Consider the following 25,459-nt stretch of genomic DNA (forward strand, 5'->3'; position numbering starts at 1 on the left):
TATTTGATTACGACATTGTTTATTAAACCACATCGGTACTGGCATTTTTACATTTTGAAAATGGTGGATTGAACCTGGTTTTATAGCGCTTAACCTCTCACGTGTATGACAGTCTCATCAAATTCTGTCTTATTTACAACGTTGCGTGAACAAAACAGACATAATGGGTAAAATTGTAAAAATATGGGTACAGCAGTCAAATATTGATACTAATAAGTGCTAATATTGATATAACAAAAACACCGCTATGATATTTTAAAAGTATCGCATTGATATTTTAAAAGTATCGCATTGCTTATTTATGTATATAAGAAAAACACAGCACTTCAAATTTTACACGGACATAAACGTTAGCGTTTAGCTAACTTCTGAATGTATATTTAGACTCAATTGTTGTTTATATTTGAACAATAAGTTTAAAAGTTAGTATTTACTTAATTTTTCGTTGCCAAAAACAACATTTTCCGTATGAAATGTCTGCATGTTTACAATTGATATTAGACAATATCGCTCATTGATATAAGAAAAGTTTTTATCGATACGCTTCTTCCATAGACTGACAGTTACAAGTTACAAATTGACAAGTTACGAAGTAAGAATTTTGACCCGTTGGCTTTCCATACTGAACAGGTCAATATTTAGAACGAGTGGCAATGGCGATAGAAGATGTCGATGTTCGAAGATTTGTAACTTGGAAGATATTCCCAGTTGCATTAGTAGTAGGAACAATATGGTATTACAGACAGAAAGGTGTGACATTTAAAAGCTTAAACAGAAAGCTAACTGCGTTCGCTATAGTCAAGATAATGGCCAGAATTAACAAAAGCAAGGACATTGTGGCTACGAAAAAACGATTGTTTTCTAATCTAGAAGAGCAAAAATCGAATAGAAGCCAGAGACTGCAAATACTGGAGATAGGTGTTGGTGGTGGTGCTAATTTTACATTTTATCCACCAGGCAGTCAAGTTATATGTTTGGACCCAAATCCAAATTTCAAAAGTTACATACAGCAAAGCATAGAAGAAAGTAATGTCGAGATGAAGCGCTTTATCCAAGGCTTTGCCGAGAAACTGGAAACTGTAGAGGACGATAGTATCGACTCTGTAGTCTGTTCTATGGTTTTATGTTCTGTACGTGACTTGGACAAAACTATGTCAGAAGTGCGCCGTGTGCTCAAACCAGTAAGTATTCAAGACTATATTATGTTTTAAATAATATGTCAATATTTAATATAAAAAAAAATACGTTAGGTGTCCCTGAAAAGAACACAAAAATCCGATATCCCATGATTTACGTATTACTAATTGGTCAGTGCTAAGCTAGCTAAAAGCCAAGAAATCTACGTTCTTACCCATTTATGTAAATATTCCCCTTTATCCATTAAGGGGTATTCTTTATATAGGGAGCTTATACATCCCGGATTTATTATCACATAAGCAATACGACGGATGCCACATGTGGAGCAGGATCTGCTCACCCTTCCGGAGCACCTGAGATCACCCCAAGTTTTTGGCGGGGTTCGTGTTGTTTATTCTTTAGTTTTCTATGTTGTGTCATGTGTTCTATTGTTTGTCAGTTTATTTTCGATTTATGAGTTTGACTGTCCCTTTGGTATATCTTTCTTCCCTCTTTTGTACATAAGAAAGAAAGAAGCTGCTGGTTAAATCTATTTTCCTTATGTTATCCTATGGTTAGACTAATACTAATGGGTCAGTACTAAGCTGCTGGTTAAATTTCTGTCCATTATGATATCTGATGGTTTGACTTTACTAATGGGGCAGTTGTAAGCTGTTGGTTAAATTTCTGTCCCTTATGATATCCGATGGTTAGACTATTATTAATGGGTCAGTTATTATGCTGTTGGTTAAATTTCTGTCCCTTATGATATCCGATGGTTGGACTATTACTAATGGGTCAGTTGTAATATGTTGGTTCAATCTCTGTCCATTATGATATCCGATGGTTAAGACTATTTTTAATAGGTAGGTACTCACCTGCTGGTTAAATTTCTGTCTCGCTGGATTTGAGATGATTTGACTACTAGTTTTACTAATGGATCAGTTGTAAGCTGCTGGTTAAATCTCTGTCCTTTGTGATATCAAATGGTTTGACTATAACTAATGGATCAGTACTAATGCTATGCTACTAATGGAATATCTGTCCCGTGTGATAACCGATGATTTGACTATCACTAATGGGTCAGTACTAAGCTGCTTGTAAAATCTCTGTTCCTTATGATATTCGAAGATTAGACTATTACTAATGGATCGGTACTAAGCTGGTGGTGGATTTTCTGTCTCAAATGATATCAGATGATTTGACTATTGCTATTGGTTCAGTACTAAGCTGCTTATGGATTCTGTGTCCCTTATGATATCAGATGATTTGAATAAAACTAATAGGTCAGTGTTAAGCTGCTGCTTGATTCTCTGTCCCTTATGATATCCGATGATTTGACTTTTACAAATTGGTCACTTCTGAGCTGCTGGTCAAATCATCTGTTCCTTGTGATATCCAATGATTTGACTATAACTAATTGATCGGTATTAATCCTATGCTACGGATGGAATCTCTGTCCCTTATGATATCAGATGATTAGACTATTACTAGTGGGTCGGTACTAAGATGGTGGTGGATTTTCTGTCCCTTATGTTAACCAATGATTTGACTATTACGTATGGGTCAGTACTAAGCTACTGGTGTAATCTCTGTTTCATATGATATTCCATGATTTTTCTATTTCTAATGGTTCAGCTCTTAGCTGCTGGTGGATATCTGTCCCTTATGATATCCGATGATTAGACTTTTACTAATGGGTCAGTACTAAGCTAATAGTTGAATATCTGTCTTATGATATCCGATAATTTGACTAAATTACTAATGGGTCTCCATAAACAGCTGACCATAAAGCTACTGGTGGAATGTGTCCCTTATGTAATCCGATGATTTTACTATTACTGATTGGTCAGTACTAAGCTTCTGGTTGGACTCCTGTTCCTTATGATATCCGATGATTAAACAATTACTAATGGGTCAGTACTAAGCTACTAGTGAATATCTGTCCCTTATGATACGAGATGATAATACTATAACTTATGGGCCATTACTAAGTTACTAGTCGAATATATTTTCCTTATGATATCCTATGATTTGACTATTACTAATGGGTCAGTACTAAGCTGATGGTAAAATCTCTGTCCCTTATGATGTCTGAAGATTGGACTACATGTATAACTAATGGGTCAGTACTACGCTACTGCTTGAATCTCAACTCGTAATTATATCAGATGTTTAGACTATTACTAATGAATCAGTACTAAGTTGTTGGTGGATTCTCTATCCCTTATGACATCCAAATGATTTGACTATGATTAATGACTCAGTACTAAGCTGTTGGTGGATTCTCTTTCCCTTATGATATCCAAATGATTTGACTATGATTATTGAGTCAGTACTAAGCTGTTGGTGGATTTTCTGTCCCTTATGACATCCAAATGATTTGACTATGATTAATGAGTCAGTACTAAGCTGTTGGTGGATTCTCTGTCCCTTATTACATCCAAATGATTTGACTATGATTAATGAGTCAGTACTAAGCTGTTGGTGGATTCTCTGTCCCTTATGACATTTAATGATTTGACCATGATTAATGAGTCAGTACTAAGCTGTTGGTAGATTCCCTGTCCCTTATGACATTCAATGATTTGACTATGATTAATGAATCAGTACTAAGCTGTTGGTGGATTCTCTGTCCCTTATGACATCCAATGATTTGACCAGGATTAATGAATCAGTAATAAGCTGTTGGTGGATTTTCTGTCCCTTATGACATCCAATGATTTGACTATGATTAATGAGTCAGTATTCAGCTGTTGGTGGATTCTCTGTCCCTTATGACATCCAATGATTTGACTATAACTAATGGGTCAGTACTAAGCCACTGATTACATCTTTGTTCCTTATGTCTGGTGATTTGACTTTTACTAATGGGTCAGTTCTAACCTGCTGGTGGATTCCCCGTCACTTATGATATCCGATGATTTGAATATAACAATGGATCAGTACTAAGCTACTGGTTGAATAGCTGTCCATTAAGATATCTGATGATTTGACTATTACTAATGGGTCAGTACTAAGCTACTAATTGAAAATCTATCTCTTATGATATCCAATGATTTGACTATAACTTATGGATCAGTACTAAACTGCTTGTTGAATAGCTGTCCATTAAGATATCTGATGATTTGACTATTACTAATGGGTCAGTACTAAGCTACTAATTGAATATCTATCTCTTATGATATCCGATGATTTGACTATGATTAATGGATCAGTACTAAGCTGCTTGTTGAATCGTTGTCCATTGTGATATCTGATGATTTGATTATTTCAAATGAGTCAGTACTAAGCTACTAGTTGGATATCTGTCCCTTGTGATATCAGATGTAATGGGTCAATACCAAGCTCCTGGTCTTCTTTTAGAGATCCTCTGAATGGATTGAAACCAAACATAGCATGAATTATCCTTATGAGGTGCTAACCAAGTGTTCATACTTTGTAGCCATTCCATCATCCAAGATGGCCACCAGTGGGGTCTTAGTTTACTTAAGGACCCTCGAGAAATAAATACAAATGTGTTCTTTTAAAGAACCACAGAATGGAATGCAATATCAAACCAAATTTTACCTCAATCATTATTTAAGTATTGATTTTTTTCTTTTTTTATATATGATTTAAAAAACCTATGTAGAGTCAGGTGAGGGATCAAAGGCTCTTGAGAACCTTTAGTTAGATTATAGCTCCATCTTTTTAATATGTTTTTGATTTTCAAAAATTTTGGCCTTGAGCATCACTGAAGAGACATCTATTGTCAAAAAACTTGAAGCAGAAAAATTGGTAGCTTTATTGTTATGTTTTGACTATTTGTTTAGGAGTGATTTGTGAAACTTACCAGTAAGCAAGAATGCATCCTTTAATTTGTAATTTCTACTTATTCAACTAAACTTTATTCATATATTACTTTCGATTTGGGGATATCAATTGAGGGTGCATTTATTTTGTGTATTAATTCTCATTAGAATCATGATCATTTAAACACCTATACTATTTAAATATAGGAAGATATGGCTTTTTATATCTTTTAAGGTCAATTCTGGCATGGTTCATTATTCATATTTTTTGTGTCCACGTTACATGCAACATTTAAGTCACTATTTTATGACAGAAATGAGATAATTGCAAAAATATTAATACAATTTTTTAATGTGAGGGTAACACAATGAAAAAGAGCCTTTACATGTTCAGAAAAAAATGATTCTTACTGTATTTATCTCTTAAACATTGCATGTAACATTGACAGAAAAGTAGAGGAAACTTGTTTTCACAAAATTTCTGAAAGAAATGAAAATATACATTTTAGAGTTTTGATGATAGACAATGTTTTGTGATCAATATATATGATATTGAATGTTGAATAAGTTAAGGAATCATTAATCTCAATTTGGAAAAAGTGTCCATGTTACATGCTCCAAATTCATTATTTGCTTTGGTTACAAACTGACGCAAGTTTAAAAATGATTTTTTTGGTTACAAATAGAAGGACACCATTTGTAGCAATAATTTGTAAAATATTTAGAAGCTTATAATGATTTTTCTTTTTTTCTTACAATGTCACACTAAAGTAGCATTAGCGAATTCCTGCCCATATCCGATGGTTAGACTATTACTAATGGGTCAGTACTAAGCTGCTTGTTAAAATTCTGTCCCTTATGATATCCGATGATTAGACTATAACTAATGGGTCAATACTAAGCTGCTGGTTATATCTCTGTCCCTTATGATATCCGATGGTTAGACTATTACTTATGGGTCATTACTAAGCTGTTGGTTAAATTTCTGTCCCTTATGATATCCGATGGTTAATCTATTACTAATGGGTCAGTACTAAGCTGCTGGTTAAATCTCTGTTCCTTATGAATATCCGATGGTTAGACTATTACTAATGGATCAGTTGTAAGCTATTGATTAAATCTCTGTCCCTTATTATATCAGGTGGTTAGACTATTACTTATGGGTCAGTTGTAAGTTGTTGTTTAAATCTCTGTCCATTATGATATCCGATGGTTAGACTATTACTAATGGGTCAGCTGTAAGCTGTTGGTTAAATCTCTGTCCCTTATGATATTCGATGGTTTGCCTATTACTAATGGGTCAGTACTAAGCTGCTGGTTAAATTTCTGTCCCTTATGATGTCCAATGGTTAGACTATTACTAATGGGTCAGTACTAAGCTGCTGGTTAAATTTCTGTCCCTTATGATATTCGATGGTTTGCCTATTACTTATGGGTCAGTTGTAAGCTGTTGGTTAAAACTCTGTCCCTTATGATATCCGATGGTTTGCCTATTACTTATGGGTCAGTTGTGAGTTGTTGTTTAAATCTCTGTCCATTATGATATCCGATGGTTAGACTATTATTAATGAGTCAGTTGTAAGCTGCTGGTTAGATTTCTGTCCCTTATGATGTCCAATGGTTAGACTATTACTAATGGGTCAGTACTAAGCTGCTGGTTAAATTTCTGTCCCTTATAATATTCGATGGTTTGCCTATTACTAATGGGTCAGTTGTAAGCTGTTGGTTAAATCTCTGTCCCTTATGATATCCGATGGTTAGACTAATACTAATGGGTCAGTTGTAAGCTGCTGGTTAAATTTCTGTCCCTTATGATATCCGATGGTTTGCCTATTACTTATGGGTCAGTTGTAAGCTGTTGGTTAAATTTCTGTCACTTATGATATTCGATGGTTTGCCTATTACTAATGGGTCAGTTGTAAGCTGCTGGTTAAATTTCTGTCCCTTATGATATCCGATGGTTTGCCTATTACTTATGGGTCAGTTGTAAGCTGTTGGTTAAATCTTTGTCCAAAATGGTAGCCGATGGTTAGGCTATTACTAATGGGTCAGCTGTAAGCTGTTGGTTAAATATCTGTCCCTTATGATATTCGATGGTTTGCCTATTACTAATGGGTCAGTTGTAAGCTGTTGGTTAAATTTCTGTCCATTGTGGTATCCGATGGTTAGACTATTACTAATGGGTCAGTTGTAAGCGGTTGGTTAAATCTCTGTCCATTATGATATCCGATGGTTAGACTATTATCAATAGGTAGGTACTCACCTGCTGGTTAAATTTCGATCTCGCTTGATTTATCTGATTTGACTGTTACTAATGGATCAGTTGTAAGCTGTTGGTTAAATCTCTGTCCATTATGATATCCGATGGTTAGACTATTATTAATGAGTCAGTTGTAAGCTGCTGGTTAGATTTCTGTCCCTTATGATGTCCAATGGTTAGACTATTACTAATGGGTCAGTACTAAGCTGCTGGTTAAATTTCTGTCCCTTATAATATTCGATGGTTTGCCTATTACTAATGGGTCAGTTGTAAGCTGTTGGTTAAATCTCTGTCCCTTATGATATCCGATGGTTAGACTAATACTAATGGGTCAGTTGTAAGCTGCTGGTTAAATTTCTGTCCCTTATGATATCCGATGGTTTGCCTATTACTTATGGGTCAGTTGTAAGCTGTTGGTTAAATTTCTGTCACTTATGATATTCGATGGTTTGCCTATTACTAATGGGTCAGTTGTAAGCTGCTGGTTAAATTTCTGTCCCTTATGATATCCGATGGTTTGCCTATTACTTATGGGTCAGTTGTAAGCTGTTGGTTAAATCTTTGTCCAAAATGGTAGCCGATGGTTAGGCTATTACTAATGGGTCAGCTGTAAGCTGTTGGTTAAATATCTGTCCCTTATGATATTCGATGGTTTGCCTATTACTAATGGGTCAGTTGTAAGCTGTTGGTTAAATTTCTGTCCATTGTGGTATCCGATGGTTAGACTATTACTAATGGGTCAGTTGTAAGCGGTTGGTTAAATCTCTGTCCATTATGATATCCGATGGTTAGACTATTATCAATAGGTAGGTACTCACCTGCTGGTTAAATTTCGATCTCGCTTGATTTATCTGATTTGACTGTTACTAATGGATCAGTTGTAAGCTGTTGGTTAAATCTCTGTCCTTTATGATATCCGATGATTTGACTCAAACAAATAGGTCAGTGCTATCAGAGTAGGTTAAATCTCTGTCCTTTGTGATATCAAATGGTTTGACTATAACTAATGGATCAGTACTAATGCTATGCTACTGATGGAATACCTGTTCCTTATAATATCCGATGATTTGACTATCACTAACGGGTCAGTACAAAGCTGCTGGTTAAATTTCTGTTCCTTATGATATCCGATGGTTATACTATAACTAGTGGGTCAGTTGTAAGCTGTTTGTTAAATTTCTGTCCCTTATGATATCCGATTGTTAGACTATTACTAATGGGTCAGTACTAAGCTGCGGGTTGAATTTCTGTCCCTTATGATATACGATAGTTAGACTATAACTAGTGGGTCAGTTGTAAGCTGTTGGTTAAATTTCTGTTCCTTATGCTATCCGATGATTAGACTATAACTAATAGGTCAGTACTAAGCTGGCGTGGATTTTCTTTCTCAAATGATATCCGATGATTTGACTATTGCTAATGGGTCAGTACTAAGCTGCTTGTGGATTCTACGTCCCTAATGATATCAGATGATTTGACTAAATCTAACATGTCAGTGCTAAGCTGCTGGATTATCTGTCCCTTATGATATCCCAGATGATTTGACTTTTACTAATTGGTCACTTCTCAGCTGCTGGTCAAATCTCTGTCCCTTGTGATATCCAATGATTTGACTATAACTAATTGATCGGTACTAATCCTATGCTTCTGATGGAATATCTGTCCCTAATGATATCCGATTGTTAGACTATTACTAATGGGTCAGTGCTAAGCTGCTGCTTAAATTTCTGTCCCTTATGATATCCGATTGTTAGACTATTACTAATGAGTTAGTACTAAGCTGCTTGTTAAATCTCTGTTCCTTATGGCGAACTTGAACGGTTATGCTATCCGATGATTACACTACAACTAATAGGTCAGTACTAAGCTGGTGGTGGATTTTCTTTCTCAAATGATATCCGATGATTTGACTATTGCTAATGGGTCAGTACTAAGCTGCTTGTGGATTCTACGTCCCTAATGATATCAGATGATTTGACTAAAACTAACATGTCAGTGCTTAGCTGCTGATATCTGTCACTTATGATATCCCTGATGATTTGACTTTTACTAATTGGTCACTTCTCAGCTGCTGGTCAAATCTCTGTCCCTTGTGATATCCAATGATTTGACTATAACTAATTGATCGGTACTAATCCTTTTTTTTTTTTTTCATATCGGTACTAATCCTATGCTACGAATGGAATCTCTGTCCCTTATGATATCAGATGATTAGACTATTACTAATGGGTCGGTACTAAGCTGGTGGTGTATTTTCTGTCTTTTATGTTATCCAATGAATTGACTTAAACTAATGGGTCAGTACTAAACTACTGGTGTAATCTCTGTTTCATGTGATATCCCATGATTTTTTCTATTTCTAATGGTTCAGTTCTTAGCTGCTGGTGGATATTTGTCCCTTATGATATCCGATGATTAGACTATTACTAATGGGTCAGTACTAAGCTAATAAATGAATATCTCTCTTATGATATCCGATAATTTGACTAAATTACTAATGGGTCACTATAAAGCTACTGGTAGAACTTGTCCCTTATGCTATCCGATGATTTTACTATTACTTATTGGTCAGTACTAAGCTTCTGGTGTGATCTCTGTTCCTTATGATATCCGATGATTAAACAATTACTTATGGGTCAGTACTATATTAAGCTACGAGTGAATATCTATCCCTTATGATACGAGATGATAAGACTATAACTTATGGGCCATTACTAAGTTACTGGTTGAATATCTTTTCCTTATGATATCCGATGATTTAACTATAACTAATGGGTCAGTACTAAGCTGCTGGTGGATTCCCCGTTCCTTATGATATCTGATTATCAGAATATTACAAATCGAGTCAGTACTAAGCTGATGGTTGATTCTCTGTCCCTAATGACATCCAATGATGTGCCTATAACTAATGGGTCAGTACTAAGCTGTTGGTGGAATCTCTGTTCCTTATGGCATCCAATGATTTGACTATAATAATGGGTCAATACTAAGCCGTTGATTAAATCTTTGTTCCTTATGATGTCTGATGATTTGACTATTACTAATGGATCAGTACTAAGCTGCTTATTAAATCTTTGTTCCTTATGATGTCTGATGATTTGACTATTACTAATGGATCAATACTAAGCTGCTTATTAAATCTTTGTTCCTTTAATATGATATCTGATGATTTGACTATTACTAATGGGTCAGTACTAAGCTGCTTATTAAATCTTTGTTCCTTTAATATGATATCTGATGATTTGACTATTACTAATGGGTCAGTACTAAGCTACTAGTTGAATATCTGTCTCTTATGATATCCGATGATTTGACTATAACTAAGGGATCCGTACTAAGCTGCTTATTGAATCGTTGTCCATTATGATATCTGATGATTTGATTATTACAAATGAATCAGTACTAAGCTACTAGTTGGATATCTGTCCCTTGTGATATCAGATGTAATGGGTCAATACCAAGCTCCTGGTCTTCTTTTAGAGATCCTCTGAATGGATTGAAACCAAACATAGCATGAATTATCCTTATGAGGTGCTAACCAAGTGTTCATACTTTGTAGCCATTCCATCATCCAAGATGGCCACCAGTGGGGTCTTAGTTTACTTAAGGACCCTCGAGAAATAAATACAAATGTGTTCTTTTAAAGAACCACAGAATGGAATGCAATATCAAACCAAATTTTACCTCAATCATTATTTAAGTATTGATTTTTTTCTTTTTTTATATATGATTTAAAAAACCTATGTAGAGTCAGGTGAGGGATCAAAGGCTCTGGAGAACCTTTAGTTAGATTATAGCTCCATCTTTTTAATATGTTTTTGATTTTCAAAAATTTTGGCCTTGAGCATCACTGAAGAGACGTCTATTGTCAAAAAACTTGAAGCAGAAAAATTGGTAGCTTTATTGTTATGTTTTGACTATTTGTTTAGAAGTGATTTGTAAAACTTACCAGTAAGCAAGAATGCATCCTTTAATTTGTAATTTCTACTTATTCAACTAAACTTTATTCATATATTACTTTTGATTTGGGGATTTCAATTGATGGTGCATTTATTTTGTTGTGTTTTAATTCTCATTAAAATGACATCATTTATATACCTATCCTATTTAGATATAGGAAGATACGGCATGAGTGCCAATGAGACAACTCTCCATCCAAGTAACTATTTATAAAGTAAACCATTATACGTCAAGGTACGGCCTTATAGCAAGCTATAAAGGGCCCCAAAAATTAAAAGTGTAAAACCATTCAAACGGGAAACCAATCTTTATAAAAACAAGAAATACGTATGAACTACATAAACAGATGTTTTGATTGAATGTCTGATTTTGAAAAATTAGTGTTTCTATATGTGCAGGTAAGGTCTTTTTGCAAAAGAGCTTTTTTTTGTTGACACAATCATCAATAAGATGATAAGTTTAAGTGAAAACAATTTATTTTTTCTATCTTTTTTTTAAGGATGGAACATTTTACTTCATAGAACATGTAGCAGCAAAACAAGGGACATGTTTGAATAGAGTGCAGCGATGGTTAAACCCAGTATGGTATTGTTTATCTGGAGATTGTCAGATAAACAGAGAAACCGGCAAGGCTATAGACAGAGCTGGATTCTCCCAAACTTCACTTAATTATTTCAAATTGAATACTTATGTGTTTATGATCAGACCTATACTATGGGGAACAGCTACAAAGTAAACTACCATGAGGTTTTATTTTTGTGTGCGTCATAAATTGTTTTCTTGACTGTACTGAAAGGAATATCTGAGTATTAAATGGTCTGTGACAACCATTTTAAATTGATACTTATTATGTTATCTTTTATTGATTTGAAATTTTTTTTAATGTTATCATAAAATAAATATTTAAACAAATCATAGTCTACTATCTTGTCTATCTACTCAAAAATAATAACAAGCAAGATAATCCAAAATATAATTTACGCTGTACAATATTTTTTTTAAATATAGTGAAAATGGAATGTTTAATTTTATTTTACCATTAGAGGTGTCTGTATTTATGTCATGTAATGTAGAGACATTGAGCTGTCTAAAAGAAGTGTCAATACCAAAGGTTTTTCCATGGTTAGAAAAAGACCAATGTAACCATATTTCTGTATCCCAGTCACCACCCAGAAATGTACATGTAGTAAACTATGTCAAAGAATTATATGTTTTAATAGAAACAAACTTTTTTTTTATTGCTAAAAAGATTGCACGGTATGCATAATCAGAACACAATACATCTCATATGTGAAACTCTTTGTAAAAATCAAAACAACCATATAATACATGATATATATGTAATCATAATAACCATATATATGTGAAACTCTTTGTAAAAATCAAAATAACCATAGAAACATTTATCACAGTATACATGTTAAAGGCATTTGGACTGGGACTAAAACATCAGCCTATTGGTCCCAGATGTGCATCACAGTAGAAAATGTAAGAGCATGATATACCAGTTACTAGTAGTCTGTTTTCCTTAATTCCTTCAAAATAACAAAAGCAAAAACTGTGGAACTGCATCTGAAAATTGTAAAAATTCAGAAGAGAGGTAGCTTCTTTTGGTTATAAAATTGTAAAATTTATAAGGATTAGGGACTTTTAAAGAAAGCAGGACTTGTAGTCACACTAATAATTCCTTACATTATGACAAATGAAGTCCAATAAAATAGCAATTGTTCAGTCTGATTAAAACCTACCCCCACTATTCACTAGCACAAGTTGATAGAGGGGCTGGTTTTAATTAGACTGAGCAATTGTTAATCAAGTTATCAATTTTAGAAACCTTGACCGCCATGAGTGTTGATGGTATCAATTCTCTTAGAAAATCATAAAGATTCTGGAAATTTTTCATTAAAATCCCCATCTTTTCTGTACAAACGTAGCTTCACTGAAGTTGCCTGTAGAATTGAACTGCTGATTTAGGTGAAATTCCAAATACAAAGTGCATTCAGATGAAGGAACAAGGGAACATACAGACATCCTGGCAGTACACAACAATCAATATATTTCCAAAACTTCAGTAGATGTTGTTATAAATATATCTCAAACATAATATACATGAATTTATGTAAAACCTTCAAATACATTTAAAAAAGATTAACAGGTATTTGTAATGCATTTAACAATATATTACAATAACGAATGTGTACAAAGTCACAAACATAGGAAATATCAGCTAAATCAAGAAAGAAAAAATAAATAAAAATTCAATTGTCCTGCATTAAAAAAAATTGTCATCATGAAAACATAACTCTTGGATTAAATTCACAACTTACTACAAGGTTATGACAGATAACATAGACATAGACTTGAACAGTTTTATCATATTGATGATGATCAAAACCCATTGTTATCCAATGACATTGAAGAGATATATATGCTAGAGTAAATAATAAATTGCATATACCTGCTAATGTCAACCTACTAACATGACTAAAACTATGCTTTTATTGCTATTCTGTATGAACTTGTCATCATGAAGGTGATTGCACAATTGATCAAAACAACAAAAAACAAAAAAATCACTGGACATGATTTCTACTTATTACCCTGAACCAAAAATCTGAAGTTATAACATCATTGTAAATTTATCTAAATGACTATCACTTTTAAGAAGACGTAGGAAATGGTAATAAATAATCCTTAAGAGAATGAGGTAGTGGAAGATTCTTAATGTCACCCTGAAAAACTAAACTCAGAATTCTTAATTTACATATAAATTTAAGATTCAACTTAGGTGGCAGTTGCCAAACTCTGATATTCCCATCAGAACAACATGTAGCTACTTGTTCTCCAGATCTTGTGATGTCCATTGAGGTAATAAATGGGTAATTCCCAGATGACAGAATAGAATCCAGTTCTGGACATGAATCTATCATGTTAATTGTATACACCAAGTCACATGTATAAGAGTTGTATAGATGTAATGAGAAGCTGTGTAAGGCAATAACCAGAATGTTACCCTCAGGTGTGTACATAACAATGTCAATGCTGTCCTGTTTATAACAATCGGATTTGCATATAATGTCTTTGTCCTCGATGTTGACTATACACAGGTATCCATCTGAAGTGCCAACTGCCATTATCTGGCAACAAGATCGGGGATCAAAATCAAAAGCTGAGACATTGCTTAAATCACAGTCATCCAAAATATCTTGGAATATATTGCACACAATATCCTTTGATGTGATATCTATTACCATCACACAACCTGTTGATATACTAACAGCAACTTTACGACTATCATGTGACCATTTACAATCCACAATGTCTGTTCTTGTAGGTATTCCACAGAAATCTTTATTGATCTTACTACACTGTATTGTGCAATCAGGATGTGAATACACATTTACACCATATATAACAAGGTCATAGTCTATCTTTCCATTACGGGCCAATATACACATTTGTCTTCCATTTGGGGACAGAGCAAAGGACCGATACTGTCTGAAGTGAGGATCTAACGCCTTACTAGAGATACCTGAGTCTGTGATAGAATGAAAGAACTTCACTTGATGGATATCTAAATAACCGATATAAAATGAGTCTGGATGTACCTGTAACTTAGGCCATGTTCCACTACCTGTTGTTCTAATAAGTTCACATCCTGAAAATGTAAGAAAAACTTTGAATTTCTGTTATTAACTGGATTATTTTGGTGCTTTCATTCCCAACATTTTTCAAACCACCAACACTAGATTGTTAAACTGATTTTTTTTTAAATTTTGAATTAAAATAAATAACAATTTCTTCATTGCAGAGAATTATTACGATTTGCTATGTAAATTGAAAGAAAAATATCAACGAACTTAATTCAGATTTTAAGTGTGAACTTTCTGAAAAAGGTCAAAAAAAATAAATTGTTTTGTTCTTCGAGACTTTACTAGATTGCATGACGCTAAATAAGTTATCTCCTCTATTTAAGAAATAATTCATTCATGACATGCTCTATGCTCATTTTAACATGGGTAGGCATTATATTTGTCGATATTTTACACTTAACGTTAGTGAGGTGTAAAATGTGGTCAAATGTAATGCCTACCCATGTTAAAATGAGCATAGAGCATGACACGAAGAAATTATTTCGATTCTAATAGGAAAAATACAGTAATTTATAGGTTGAAGCGTACAAACATACTGTTAAAATGTTTTGCTTTTCCCGTTTTCTCCACGAGGAGTTTGTGCATTACATTTCATATTTGATAACTTTAAAAACTATGAACAGGGTAAATAGATGTTGTTTTATAAAATTATATAATAAAAGTTTATGCTAGCTGCTTAAATGTATACATTTTAAAGGATAGCGATGGAAATAACGTTAATTTACACAGTAAGTTCGTGCGCATGTGTCAAACATATTTTTTATGCTCATTAGAACACGACTTTGTTTACAAAGCGTAATAAGGATGTCATATTAGAATTATATTTATGCAGACATTTATAAATCATAACACTGTCATCACAAAAAAGTAAGAGTTATCTTTCTTTCATTGTAACTATTCTATAATGTTGATTTAAAAGCAGTATGTGATGTAAATATATTATTTATTTTCACTATCTGTTTAGCACTATTAATTACCTAAAAAAATATGATGAACCCAACTGATAACATGGACTAATACTATGAAACCAATATTTTGATAACCAATTCTTTATTTTGTTCAATACATTGTACTTACTTATTCCATTAGGTTCCAGTGAAAATTTGCATACTTTTCCTGCTGGAATGTTTCTAACCTGGACATTAGACATACCACCCCGTAGAATATACACACTACTAGTAACCATCAGTGTGGTGTCATCGTTAGGTACAAACTGACAATTTATCCACCAGTAATTGTCACTACCTGTTAAAGATAAATCAGGTAACAAACATGCTAATAACTGTGAATTAATCAAGTCTATTTCCTATTTAATAGATTTGTTTAAACATCAACTTTTACTTCTCTCTTTATTTTACTCCTTAAAATTTTTTGACTTGTAACAATGTAAATTTAGATGTTCCAGTAATAGGCATTCCAATGTCATTGTAATGTAATATTGATTGCAGATTTATGATATCTTTAATATTCATTCACAACTTTTCTAAACTTGATATGATTTAGATCTTGTTGACCTCTTGATGCCAATTGTTTTGTTTGAATTTTTGTGTTGTTTGATTGCTGTCTCATTTTCTTATACCCAACATGCCATCTATTCTTATGAGATATATTGTAATTACTAAAGTACACAAGTATTGAAATAATAGCAATAGTAAATACCTTAATTATTGTCATATAAACATATAGTTGTATGTGACAAAGAATAAAAACAAAATATAACACAGAACATTTCAATTTATAATAATGAATAACATGAAAAATATGAGTCTTCTGTACTCATTTCAAATGACTGTTCTAAATATGAAACAATACTTTTCACATGTTCCATGTCAGATGGGTTAAATATTCCTAAACTATTTGCTCTTAAGCCTGACATGAAATTATCAGTAGACGAATCATTTTCAATTGCTTTTCCCTTAGATGGTCTTACTTAGATCTTACATTCATGGAGGAAGTGCTTTTCATCCTCCAGCAGGAGGCACATTTAACATATTCTATCTGTACTAGGAATTTACTAATATTGAAACTTTACTATTTCTAGATAATGGTAGGGTAAGAAAGTATATTTTTCTTGTAGCAAAGTCACAAGTTCCAAATAAAATGCTCTAAAAAGCTTTGTTTTGGATTGGCTGTATTTTATTGAAGTCAAAATGTTAGAATAAGATGATAAACAAGTTGGTTCACTTATACTTTTGATAAAATAAATTGATATTAAATGACAGAATTTTAAAATGTTTAATTTTCCCCCCGACATTTTATTCACCAGCAAGATAATTTCAACAGGACTGAAAAATATTTTGGTAAAAACTAACTGAATGAAGCTATATATATATGTTAATGCCAATTTTTCTTTTCTAAACCACTTTGAAAGGGAGAGATGTAATCCTGGCTGGGTCAAACCAAAGACTTTAAAACTGGGATTTGCTGCTTCATATTAATCATGAGGCATTTATGGGCAAAATTGGTTGGCTCTTAGTTAAAATGATGTGTCAGGGAAGGTGACATGTCTTTCTGAGAACTGTACCTTGTGAGCTGGCACATTTAAATTTGACTTCGGCCGTACAATATTTAGTAGTTAAAAATATGAGACTTACCTGTAGCAGTTGCAGTTGGTAGTGCTTTAAAAGCTACAATTAGTTCACCTGCACCTTTTTTCTTACTAGCTGAAAATGGTTTATATTTGGTAAACGGTACACATTTTGACACACCATTTCCATTTTTAATGGTACAACCACTTGGTCCTGACATAGACAACCCCATTGTTGTTTATTTCTGAAATGACAAAGCTTAATATAAAAGAACAGAAAAGAATATAAGGGGCATGAAATCAGTTTCAATTGATTGACATAATCATTACAACAAACAGTACAGAAGTCAGTGTACATGGGAGTGAATAATAAGTACATTAGCATTGGTCGGAATACCAGCCAACAACAAAATATAAACTGTAAATAAAGGAATAAAATTGCATCATATGCATTCATTCTCAAATTATTTACTAGACTAATAGAGTAAGTTTGTGTCAATATTCATACCTGTCTGATCTCCTCCATAATGACGCCTTTTGATGCCACCCCCTTTACTCCATAATGACGCCTGTTTAGTGCCTAAGTTGAAACCACTTACTTAGGGAAAATCTGTATCAGACTTAATGGAATGTGTATCTAATATAAAAAGGATATTCATGAGAATTTCATACTGGAATTTCATAGATGAAACATGTGTTTTCACACTGCATTAAATACTATAAACCTAAAAATTCTTTTGTAATTGAAAAAATCCTATGCAAATCAAGTATTTAAAAAATAAACATGGAGGTAAGGGTTAATTCAAGACAACCTCCAATATAACAGCCTCTTTTTTCATAAGTAATACATTTTCTTGGGTAAAGAGCCATACAAATTTGGAAGATTAGTTTTAAATTATAACAAATGTTAGAAATGTATTAAAAAAAAGCTTTCCTTTTGATCTATCGAGTGGATCCCAGGCTTTACAACTTTTCAAACTGCACAGGTTAGTCTGTACTCAAAGTAGTATTTGAGGTTTTAATTTTTTTTAGAAACAGAATATTTTGCTGACTTGAATAAAGATATTTTTATCAGACTCTGCAAAATAGCAAATTTGCTATTTTGCAGGTGCCGGCACTATAACCACTGCCTTATTATGGTTATATATATGTGCCAAAAATAATTGTATATCATCACTTGTCTTTTTGTGCACAGTCGCTTGTCCAAATAATTATGAGGGGTCCTGATCCCAAAAACCCCGGTTTAAACACACAAAAATCCCGAGCTAGAAAACACGACATCCTCAGGTCCTGAAATTAAAAAAAATAAAATTTCCCAGATCCCGAAAAGGTCAATCCCTAAATCCCGAGCCTAAAAAACACCCTATCCAGGATTTCCAATAAAGGTCCTATCCCCCCTCAATTATGACGTCTTGAAAGGCTATTATATTATTTTTTCTTTGAAGCCAGAGCACATTGACAGAAAGGGAAAATTTAGAATAGTCATCCTGGACATCATAATTAGTTGGAATACACAGTTATCTGAACAGCTGATTTCATAATTATAGCAAAAAAATAAGAGAAACAAAAATTATATATTTATCAGTACATGTATACCATATATATAATTATGAAAAAAATGTGGAAAACGAAATATTTTAGTGGTATCACACACAGGCACTTGTTTCTATCCATACGAAGGTCGACTACCCATATAAATATTTATCTATTTATATGGATAGTCGACCTTCGTATGGATAGAAACAAGTGCCTGTGGTATCACAGGAGTTTGAAATCCTTTCAATAACGCAGTAGAGCTTATCTCTGTGATAGTAGAGTTTGATATATTTTTACCCCGTTATTGATAGGATTTCAAACTCCTGTGGTAGTATCATGACTCTAGTATGTGATATGTGTCTTGTTTATATGTAGACTGTAGACTAGTAGAAAATGATTGTTAGTAACTGGAATAAGATACAGACGAAAAATTGGCATTGGATTTATGGTGACTTACAAATGTTAAATTTCTTCTGGGACCTTAATTATAAGGTTACATCCATGACTTCATATGTAATAAAGTGACATAAAGTGTAGTTTTTTTTATGTCATGTGTCCACATTGTATATAATGTTGTCAGGTTCTTTAATTACCTCCCTTGATTCTTATAAAGGGAGATAATAATTTTCCCGCGAATTCTAAATTTCTGATTTTCTTTTTTCTATTTAGAGGGAGGAGGCGCATGCGGCCAAAAATAATATTTTAAAAAATCTTTATTTTTTTTCAATGATACTTGTTTGTAGTGTTTTTAATGTTTCTCGTTTTGTTATTATAGTTAGTCAGTCCATGTATATATGTCTCTGGTCAGTCAGTCTGTTTTGTCTGTATGTTTTGTTTTTGGTTTGTATCGGTTTGCTTATTCAGTATACTATTTAGTATTTGTATTACAATCGATCAATATTTCTTTGTTTTCTAGTAATGTACCATAGGCACTAGTCTCAGTTTTTTTACCCCCTATATACCTTGATAGCGAACAAATCTGAAACGTCACAAGTGCCTGTGTAATGTGCAGTTTACTATCATACATGCATGTCACGTATCCGTAACTGAAAAATCCTCAGAATACGAATATAGTTAACTGCACAAAGAAATATTGATGCCATCAGTTAAACCAGATGCTCCGCAGGGCGTAGCTTTATACGACCGCAGAGGTTGAACCCTGAACAGTTGGGGCAAGTATGGACACAACATTCAAGCTGGAGTCCGCTCTAAATTTGGATTGTGATTAAATAGTTGACACAGCATAGGTTTCTGACACAGAATGAATGTATTCAAATGAACTTAAAATTTTTGTTTTCTCTTAGAGCAATTCACTATGCTGTTGAATATTAATCCTCTCAAAAAAATGTTTGAAGAAATTTTCTTTTTATTTATGAAATTTCAAATGAGAAAAATTGAACCCAATTTTTTAATCACATCCCCCTTTCCCTTATTCCAAAACTAATTTCAATTAAGATATTCTAATGGAGTTTGCAACAATTACTACTCATTTAAATACATCATAAAATATTAAGATGTAAAAAAACTGCTTGTTATCACTGAATGGTAAAGATTATTTAAATTTATCAGTAGGTAGTAAAAAGTGAATATACATTGTATATTGTATATAACGAAGATTTAAGTTGATTCTGGACAAAGAAAGATAACTCCAATTAAAAAAATGCTTGCAGATATTTCTTGCTTACTTTACTGGACAAAGAAAGATAACTCTTAATTAAAAAAAAATTTGCTATTTCACAATATTGTGAAATAAGATATTTCTTGCCATTGCACAATACTGTGCAATTGAAAAGACTTGCTATTGCACAATACTTAATATAATAATTTTAGATCCTGATTTGGACCAACTTGAAAACTGGGCCCATAATCAAAAATCTAAGTACATATTTAGATTCAGCATATCAAAGAGGCCCAAGAATTTGATTTTTGTTAAAATCAAACTTAGTTTAATTTTGGACCCTTTGCACTTTAATTTAGACCAATTTTAAAACTGGACCAAAAATTAAGAATCTACATACACAGTTAGATTTGGCATATCAAAGAACCCCAATTATTCAATTTTTGATGAAATCAAACAATGTTTAATTTTGGACCTCGATTTGGGCCAACTTGAAAACTGGGCCAATAATCAAAAATCTAAGTACATATTTAGATTCAGCATATCAAAGAACCCCAAGGTTTCAATTTTTGTTAAAATCAAACTAAGTTTAATTTTGGACCCTTTGGACCTTAATGTAGACCAATTTGAAAACGGGACCAAAAATTAAGAATCTACATACACAGTTAGATTCGGCATATTAAAGAACCCCAATTATTCAATTTTGATGAAATCAAACAAAGTTTAATTTTGGACCCTTTGGGCCCCTTTTTCCTTAACTGTTGGGACCAAAACTCCCAAAATCAATACCAACCTTCCTTTTATAGTCATAAACCTTGCGTTTAAATTTCATAGATTTCTATTTACTTATACTAACGCTATGGTGCGAAAACCAAGAAAAATGCTTATTTGGGTCCCTTTTTGGCCCCTAATTCCTAAACTGTTGGGACCGAAACTCCCAAAATCAATACCAACCTTCCTTTTGTGGTCATAAACATTGTGTTTAAATTTCATTGATTTCTATTTACTTTAACTAAAGTTATTGTGCGAAAACCAAGAATAATGCTTATTTGGGCCCTTTTTTGGCCCCTAATTCCTAAACTGTTGAAACCAAAACTCCCAAAATCAATCCCATCCTTTCTTTTGTGGTCATAAACCTTGTGTCAAAATTTCATAGATTTCTATTAACTTAAACTAAAGTTATAGTGCGAAAACCAAGAAAATGCTTATTTGGGCCCTTTTTGGCCCTTAATTCCTAAAATATTGGGACCAATACTCCCAAAATCAATACCAGCCTTCCTTTTATGGTCATAAACCTTGTGTTAAAATTTCATAGATTTCTATTCACTTTTACTAAAGTTAGAGTGCGAAAACTAAAAGTATTCGGACGACGACGACACGACGACGACGACGACGCCAACGTGATTAGCAATATACGACGAAAATTTTTTCAAAATTTGCGGTCGTATAAAAACTTAATAATGAATTTTGTTTACAAATCCTTGTACAAATAGACAGGAATTACGAAAAGAAAAATGATTACTGAAAAGCATTGCCGGATAAACAAAATTTTAAACTGCTAACCGAAGTTAGCCTGACAGTCCCTGTGGTCCAGCTAGGACTCTACCGTTGTCGTTTATGGGGAGTTTAAATAAACTTGTGTAATAGGGTCTATTGGCTTCAGATTAATATTTACCTTTTCTTGATATTAGTGTTCAGGTTGTTTCGCGGTTAAAGATACCACAGCTTTCGGTAGCTGTCCCGTCTTGACCTTGGGCAACATCTCAGGCTACTTTTCCTGTGTACTTCATCGAAGTTTGAATCCTATTGAACATTGTTCAAGTCAACTCGACTCAGCCCACTAACCTTTTTTTTGCAATATTTAAAAGTATGTAAAAAAAACCGAACAGAAAACAATAGCATGCCAAAATAACAAAACAAATTAAATATTGTGTTTAAAGGGAAAAAAAACATGGTGTTTTGGTCTGACTGTCTTTGACAAATTTGTAGATTTGTTCTTCAAACAGACCATTTTTGTATATTTAAAGTTTCCGTCCATATACTGTAGTCTACACACAATAACCGGGAAATTTTCACAAAAACATGGGTAAATATCTTCGTTTTAGGACATTAGGAGTCAATACAGTGATATGCAGTGAAGTTTAGCATTTGATAGTTCATTGATAACATTCTGGCGTATCATAAACAAACAACTTGTAACGTCTCATTTCATTGGCCGAAAGATTTAAATACAACAGCAATGTAGTCAGTCTAGTCAGTGTGCACGTGAATTGACACAGGTGACCGACAATGGCATTTACTATGTTACTACGAACGTAAAAACAATGATTTGTATAGTTTACAAACCTTTGGCCAAAAGATTTAAATAAATGTTTTGCTAACTTCAAATAGTGGGTTCGAAAAAGTAAACTGATATTCTAAGTTCTTTATGCATGCAGCAACTCAATTATCTTGTACCCGGCATGATGAGAAATATAAGGATAAAATAAAATACATGTGCCGCTTTTATACGGATGAATAAATGAACCACTTTTAATTTCTTTCATACCTACGATAGGTTACAATCCTTACAATGTCGTAGTCACTTATAAAGTATTTCATAATACTGATCCTGCTTTACAATAATTAATGATGGGTTGCACTGACATTCCTCCTTTATTATTTTCATGCTAAAACATACACACAGTAGCTACCATAAAAGGAGGAAGTTGTTCCCCAAAGATAGAAACAAAATAACTAATCGTATCATTTGTGCACCTGAATGAATTCAGTGAAGATTATTTCTTTCACATGTTTGGAACTAAATAAATATTAATACTTGTGAGAAATGTCGTAGTTTATAAGGAACAACTCCCGTTTGAATTGTTTTTGCATTGTCATTTCGGGGCCTTTTATAGCTGACTATGCGGTATGGGCTTTGCTCATTATTGAAAGCCGTACGGTGACCTTTAGTTGTTAATTTCTGTGTCATTGTGGTCTCTTATGGAGAGTTGTGGCATTGGCAATCATACCAAATCTTCTATATTTCATATAAATGTACTGTTTTCGATTATGAATGGGTGAATATATATTTTTTAAATTTATACTGTAACAATAGAGTTGCATAACATTGTTGAACAATCCGCTTAAGTATATGTAGTATGTATTCGTATTTGAAATAAAATACGAAACGAAACGTGTATGATAAACTGATAAAAAAATATCAAAGAAATTAAGGATGACTAAATGTATGTACAAGATGAAACTCACCTTTTTATAAATATATTTAAATGATTTAATGAATACAGACATTGTTTGTTTCTATTCACATAGATATAGGAAGATGTGGTGTGAGTGCCAATAAGACAACTCTCCATCCAAATAACAATTTATAAAAGTAAACCATTATAGGTTAAAGTACGGCCTTCAATACGGAGCCTTTGGCTCACACTGAACAACAAGCTATAAAGGGCCCCAAAATTACTAGTGTAAAACCATTCAAACGGGAAAATCAACGGTTTAATATTTACAATATATAATTTACGTTCGTTTTTTCAACCGAGAATAGCAAAACCTCATGAATCATATTATATCGTTTGTATAAACTTCATTTAATTATCCGCTGTGCCATGATTGGCCATCTTCATTTTTTCTTAACAAAGCGTGTTACATGTTATGAATTTACTTACAATTTCGGAATTTATTTTTTTCCTTCAAGTTAATGGAATTAGAAAAAAATCACTATTCTATGAAGAATATCTTAAACTTGGCAAACAATATGAAAAGTGTTTGTAGTAAAGTATACAGTTTCATTTTTCAAGTACAACGTTAATTCATCGAGTCCATTGAGTAAAAGAAAGGCAGGATAAGCAACTTGGGTGTGTCAATGAAAAAAAATATGTGAATTGAGGTTTTTTTTTATCCTACATTAAACTTTTGATGTCGTCCCTTGATTAAGAGAAGATATTTAAATTGAATATTTTAACTATTAAGATTTTAAACTTTAAACTTTACTACCAATTAATTGCAGAAAATTATAACACAAATGAATTTCACATTAAGCTAGAATTGTGATTAGAATTATGTATGCGAATACGACGATGGAAGCTTTAGACGACCTTGACCAGCTACGTGAATATTAATCAGTCCATTCAACGTTAAAGTACGTGTGTTCTATTTTTGCAGGTGTGAGGTCGAAGGTTTGAATTGACCAATGAAAACGATCGTTCCTTAGAGAGTTAATCTAATAAAGTTTGTTTGTCTGATTATGTCGCACGACCTATCGCGAAGCTTGGCCGCAGTTGGGTATAGCACATTTCAGCTATGCTGACCTTTATATTTGTAGCCCTGTAGATTATCTTTTTTTCAGTTTTTACCTCTTGATCTATTAAAGTTTATTCAATGAAATAAAATTATGTTAAAATTGTTGTTCAAAGACATAAACCCCATAAGGTGTCAACTAAGGATTGCCAAAGTCGATCTTTTGTGATTTGGTTCATTAGATAATTTTTGCTATAATTAAGTTCCTCCTAATGATTAATCTATTAGTATTTTTGTTTTTTCAATATAATACCCAAAACTGCAAACAGTTGGTAAGGACATGGTCATGTGAAGGCAATAACATCTAGAAGTCATCTGTGAATGTTATACCAAAATGAACAGTAAGCAATTTTTGATATCCAGATATTTAGCCCAAGTCAGATTATCCCTAGAACATTTTTCAAGGATGTTCCATTTTTATTTTTTTCAGTCATGTTGGATGGTACATGTCGGTAGGTTCATCACGCACAATTTTTAAAACTAAATTCAACAAGCAGAATGCATGTGGCCAAGTTAACAGGTCTTCCTTGAGTGCTAAGGCAAACAGATCCTTTTAAACAGTGATTCTAACTTAAGATATCCTGATTGAAAAGGATTTTACTATCAGTATCTCTAAATAGTGCAAGTTTTAAATGATTTCTCAGTGGTTCAATGGAGCTTGGGATTTACTGGTGTAGAGCAACTGTATTATACCAT

The 25,459-nt window shown here is 33.1% G+C and overlaps 2 protein-coding genes across 4 annotated transcripts; one reads left to right on the forward strand and one right to left on the reverse strand.

The window, feature by feature from the left end:
* Positions 1-620: 620 nt before the first annotated feature.
* LOC134692277 (thiol S-methyltransferase TMT1A-like) lies at positions 621-12,042 on the forward strand. The gene is made up of 2 exons (XM_063552731.1): positions 621-1,181; positions 11,630-12,042. Exons 1-2 carry the CDS (start codon positions 654-656, stop codon positions 11,864-11,866), a joined length of 765 nt encoding a protein of 254 aa, XP_063408801.1. The 5' UTR covers positions 621-653; the 3' UTR covers positions 11,867-12,042.
* A 74-nt stretch (positions 12,043-12,116) lies between these two features.
* On the reverse strand, positions 12,117-22,246 carry LOC134692289 (uncharacterized). Of its 3 annotated transcripts, XM_063552750.1 has the most exons (5): positions 19,304-19,435; positions 17,819-17,947; positions 17,378-17,555; positions 15,861-16,028; positions 12,117-14,788 (listed from the first exon to the last, which is right to left on the reverse strand). In XM_063552750.1, exons 3-5 carry the CDS (start codon positions 17,541-17,543, stop codon positions 13,791-13,793), a joined length of 1,332 nt encoding a protein of 443 aa, XP_063408820.1. In that variant the 5' UTR covers positions 17,544-17,555; positions 17,819-17,947; positions 19,304-19,435; the 3' UTR covers positions 12,117-13,790. The 3 variants fall into 3 exon arrangements, with proteins under 3 accessions (XP_063408820.1, XP_063408826.1, XP_063408812.1); XM_063552756.1 differs by lacking the exons at positions 17,819-17,947; positions 19,304-19,435 and adding an exon at positions 22,140-22,246; XM_063552742.1 differs by lacking the exon at positions 17,819-17,947 and having other exon boundaries at positions 12,118-14,788.
* Between the last annotated feature and the right edge of the window lie 3,213 nt (positions 22,247-25,459).

The sequence above is a fragment of the Mytilus trossulus genome, chromosome 1 (genome assembly GCF_036588685.1).
Source record: "Mytilus trossulus isolate FHL-02 chromosome 1, PNRI_Mtr1.1.1.hap1, whole genome shotgun sequence".
Taxonomy (NCBI): domain Eukaryota; kingdom Metazoa; phylum Mollusca; class Bivalvia; order Mytilida; family Mytilidae; genus Mytilus; species Mytilus trossulus.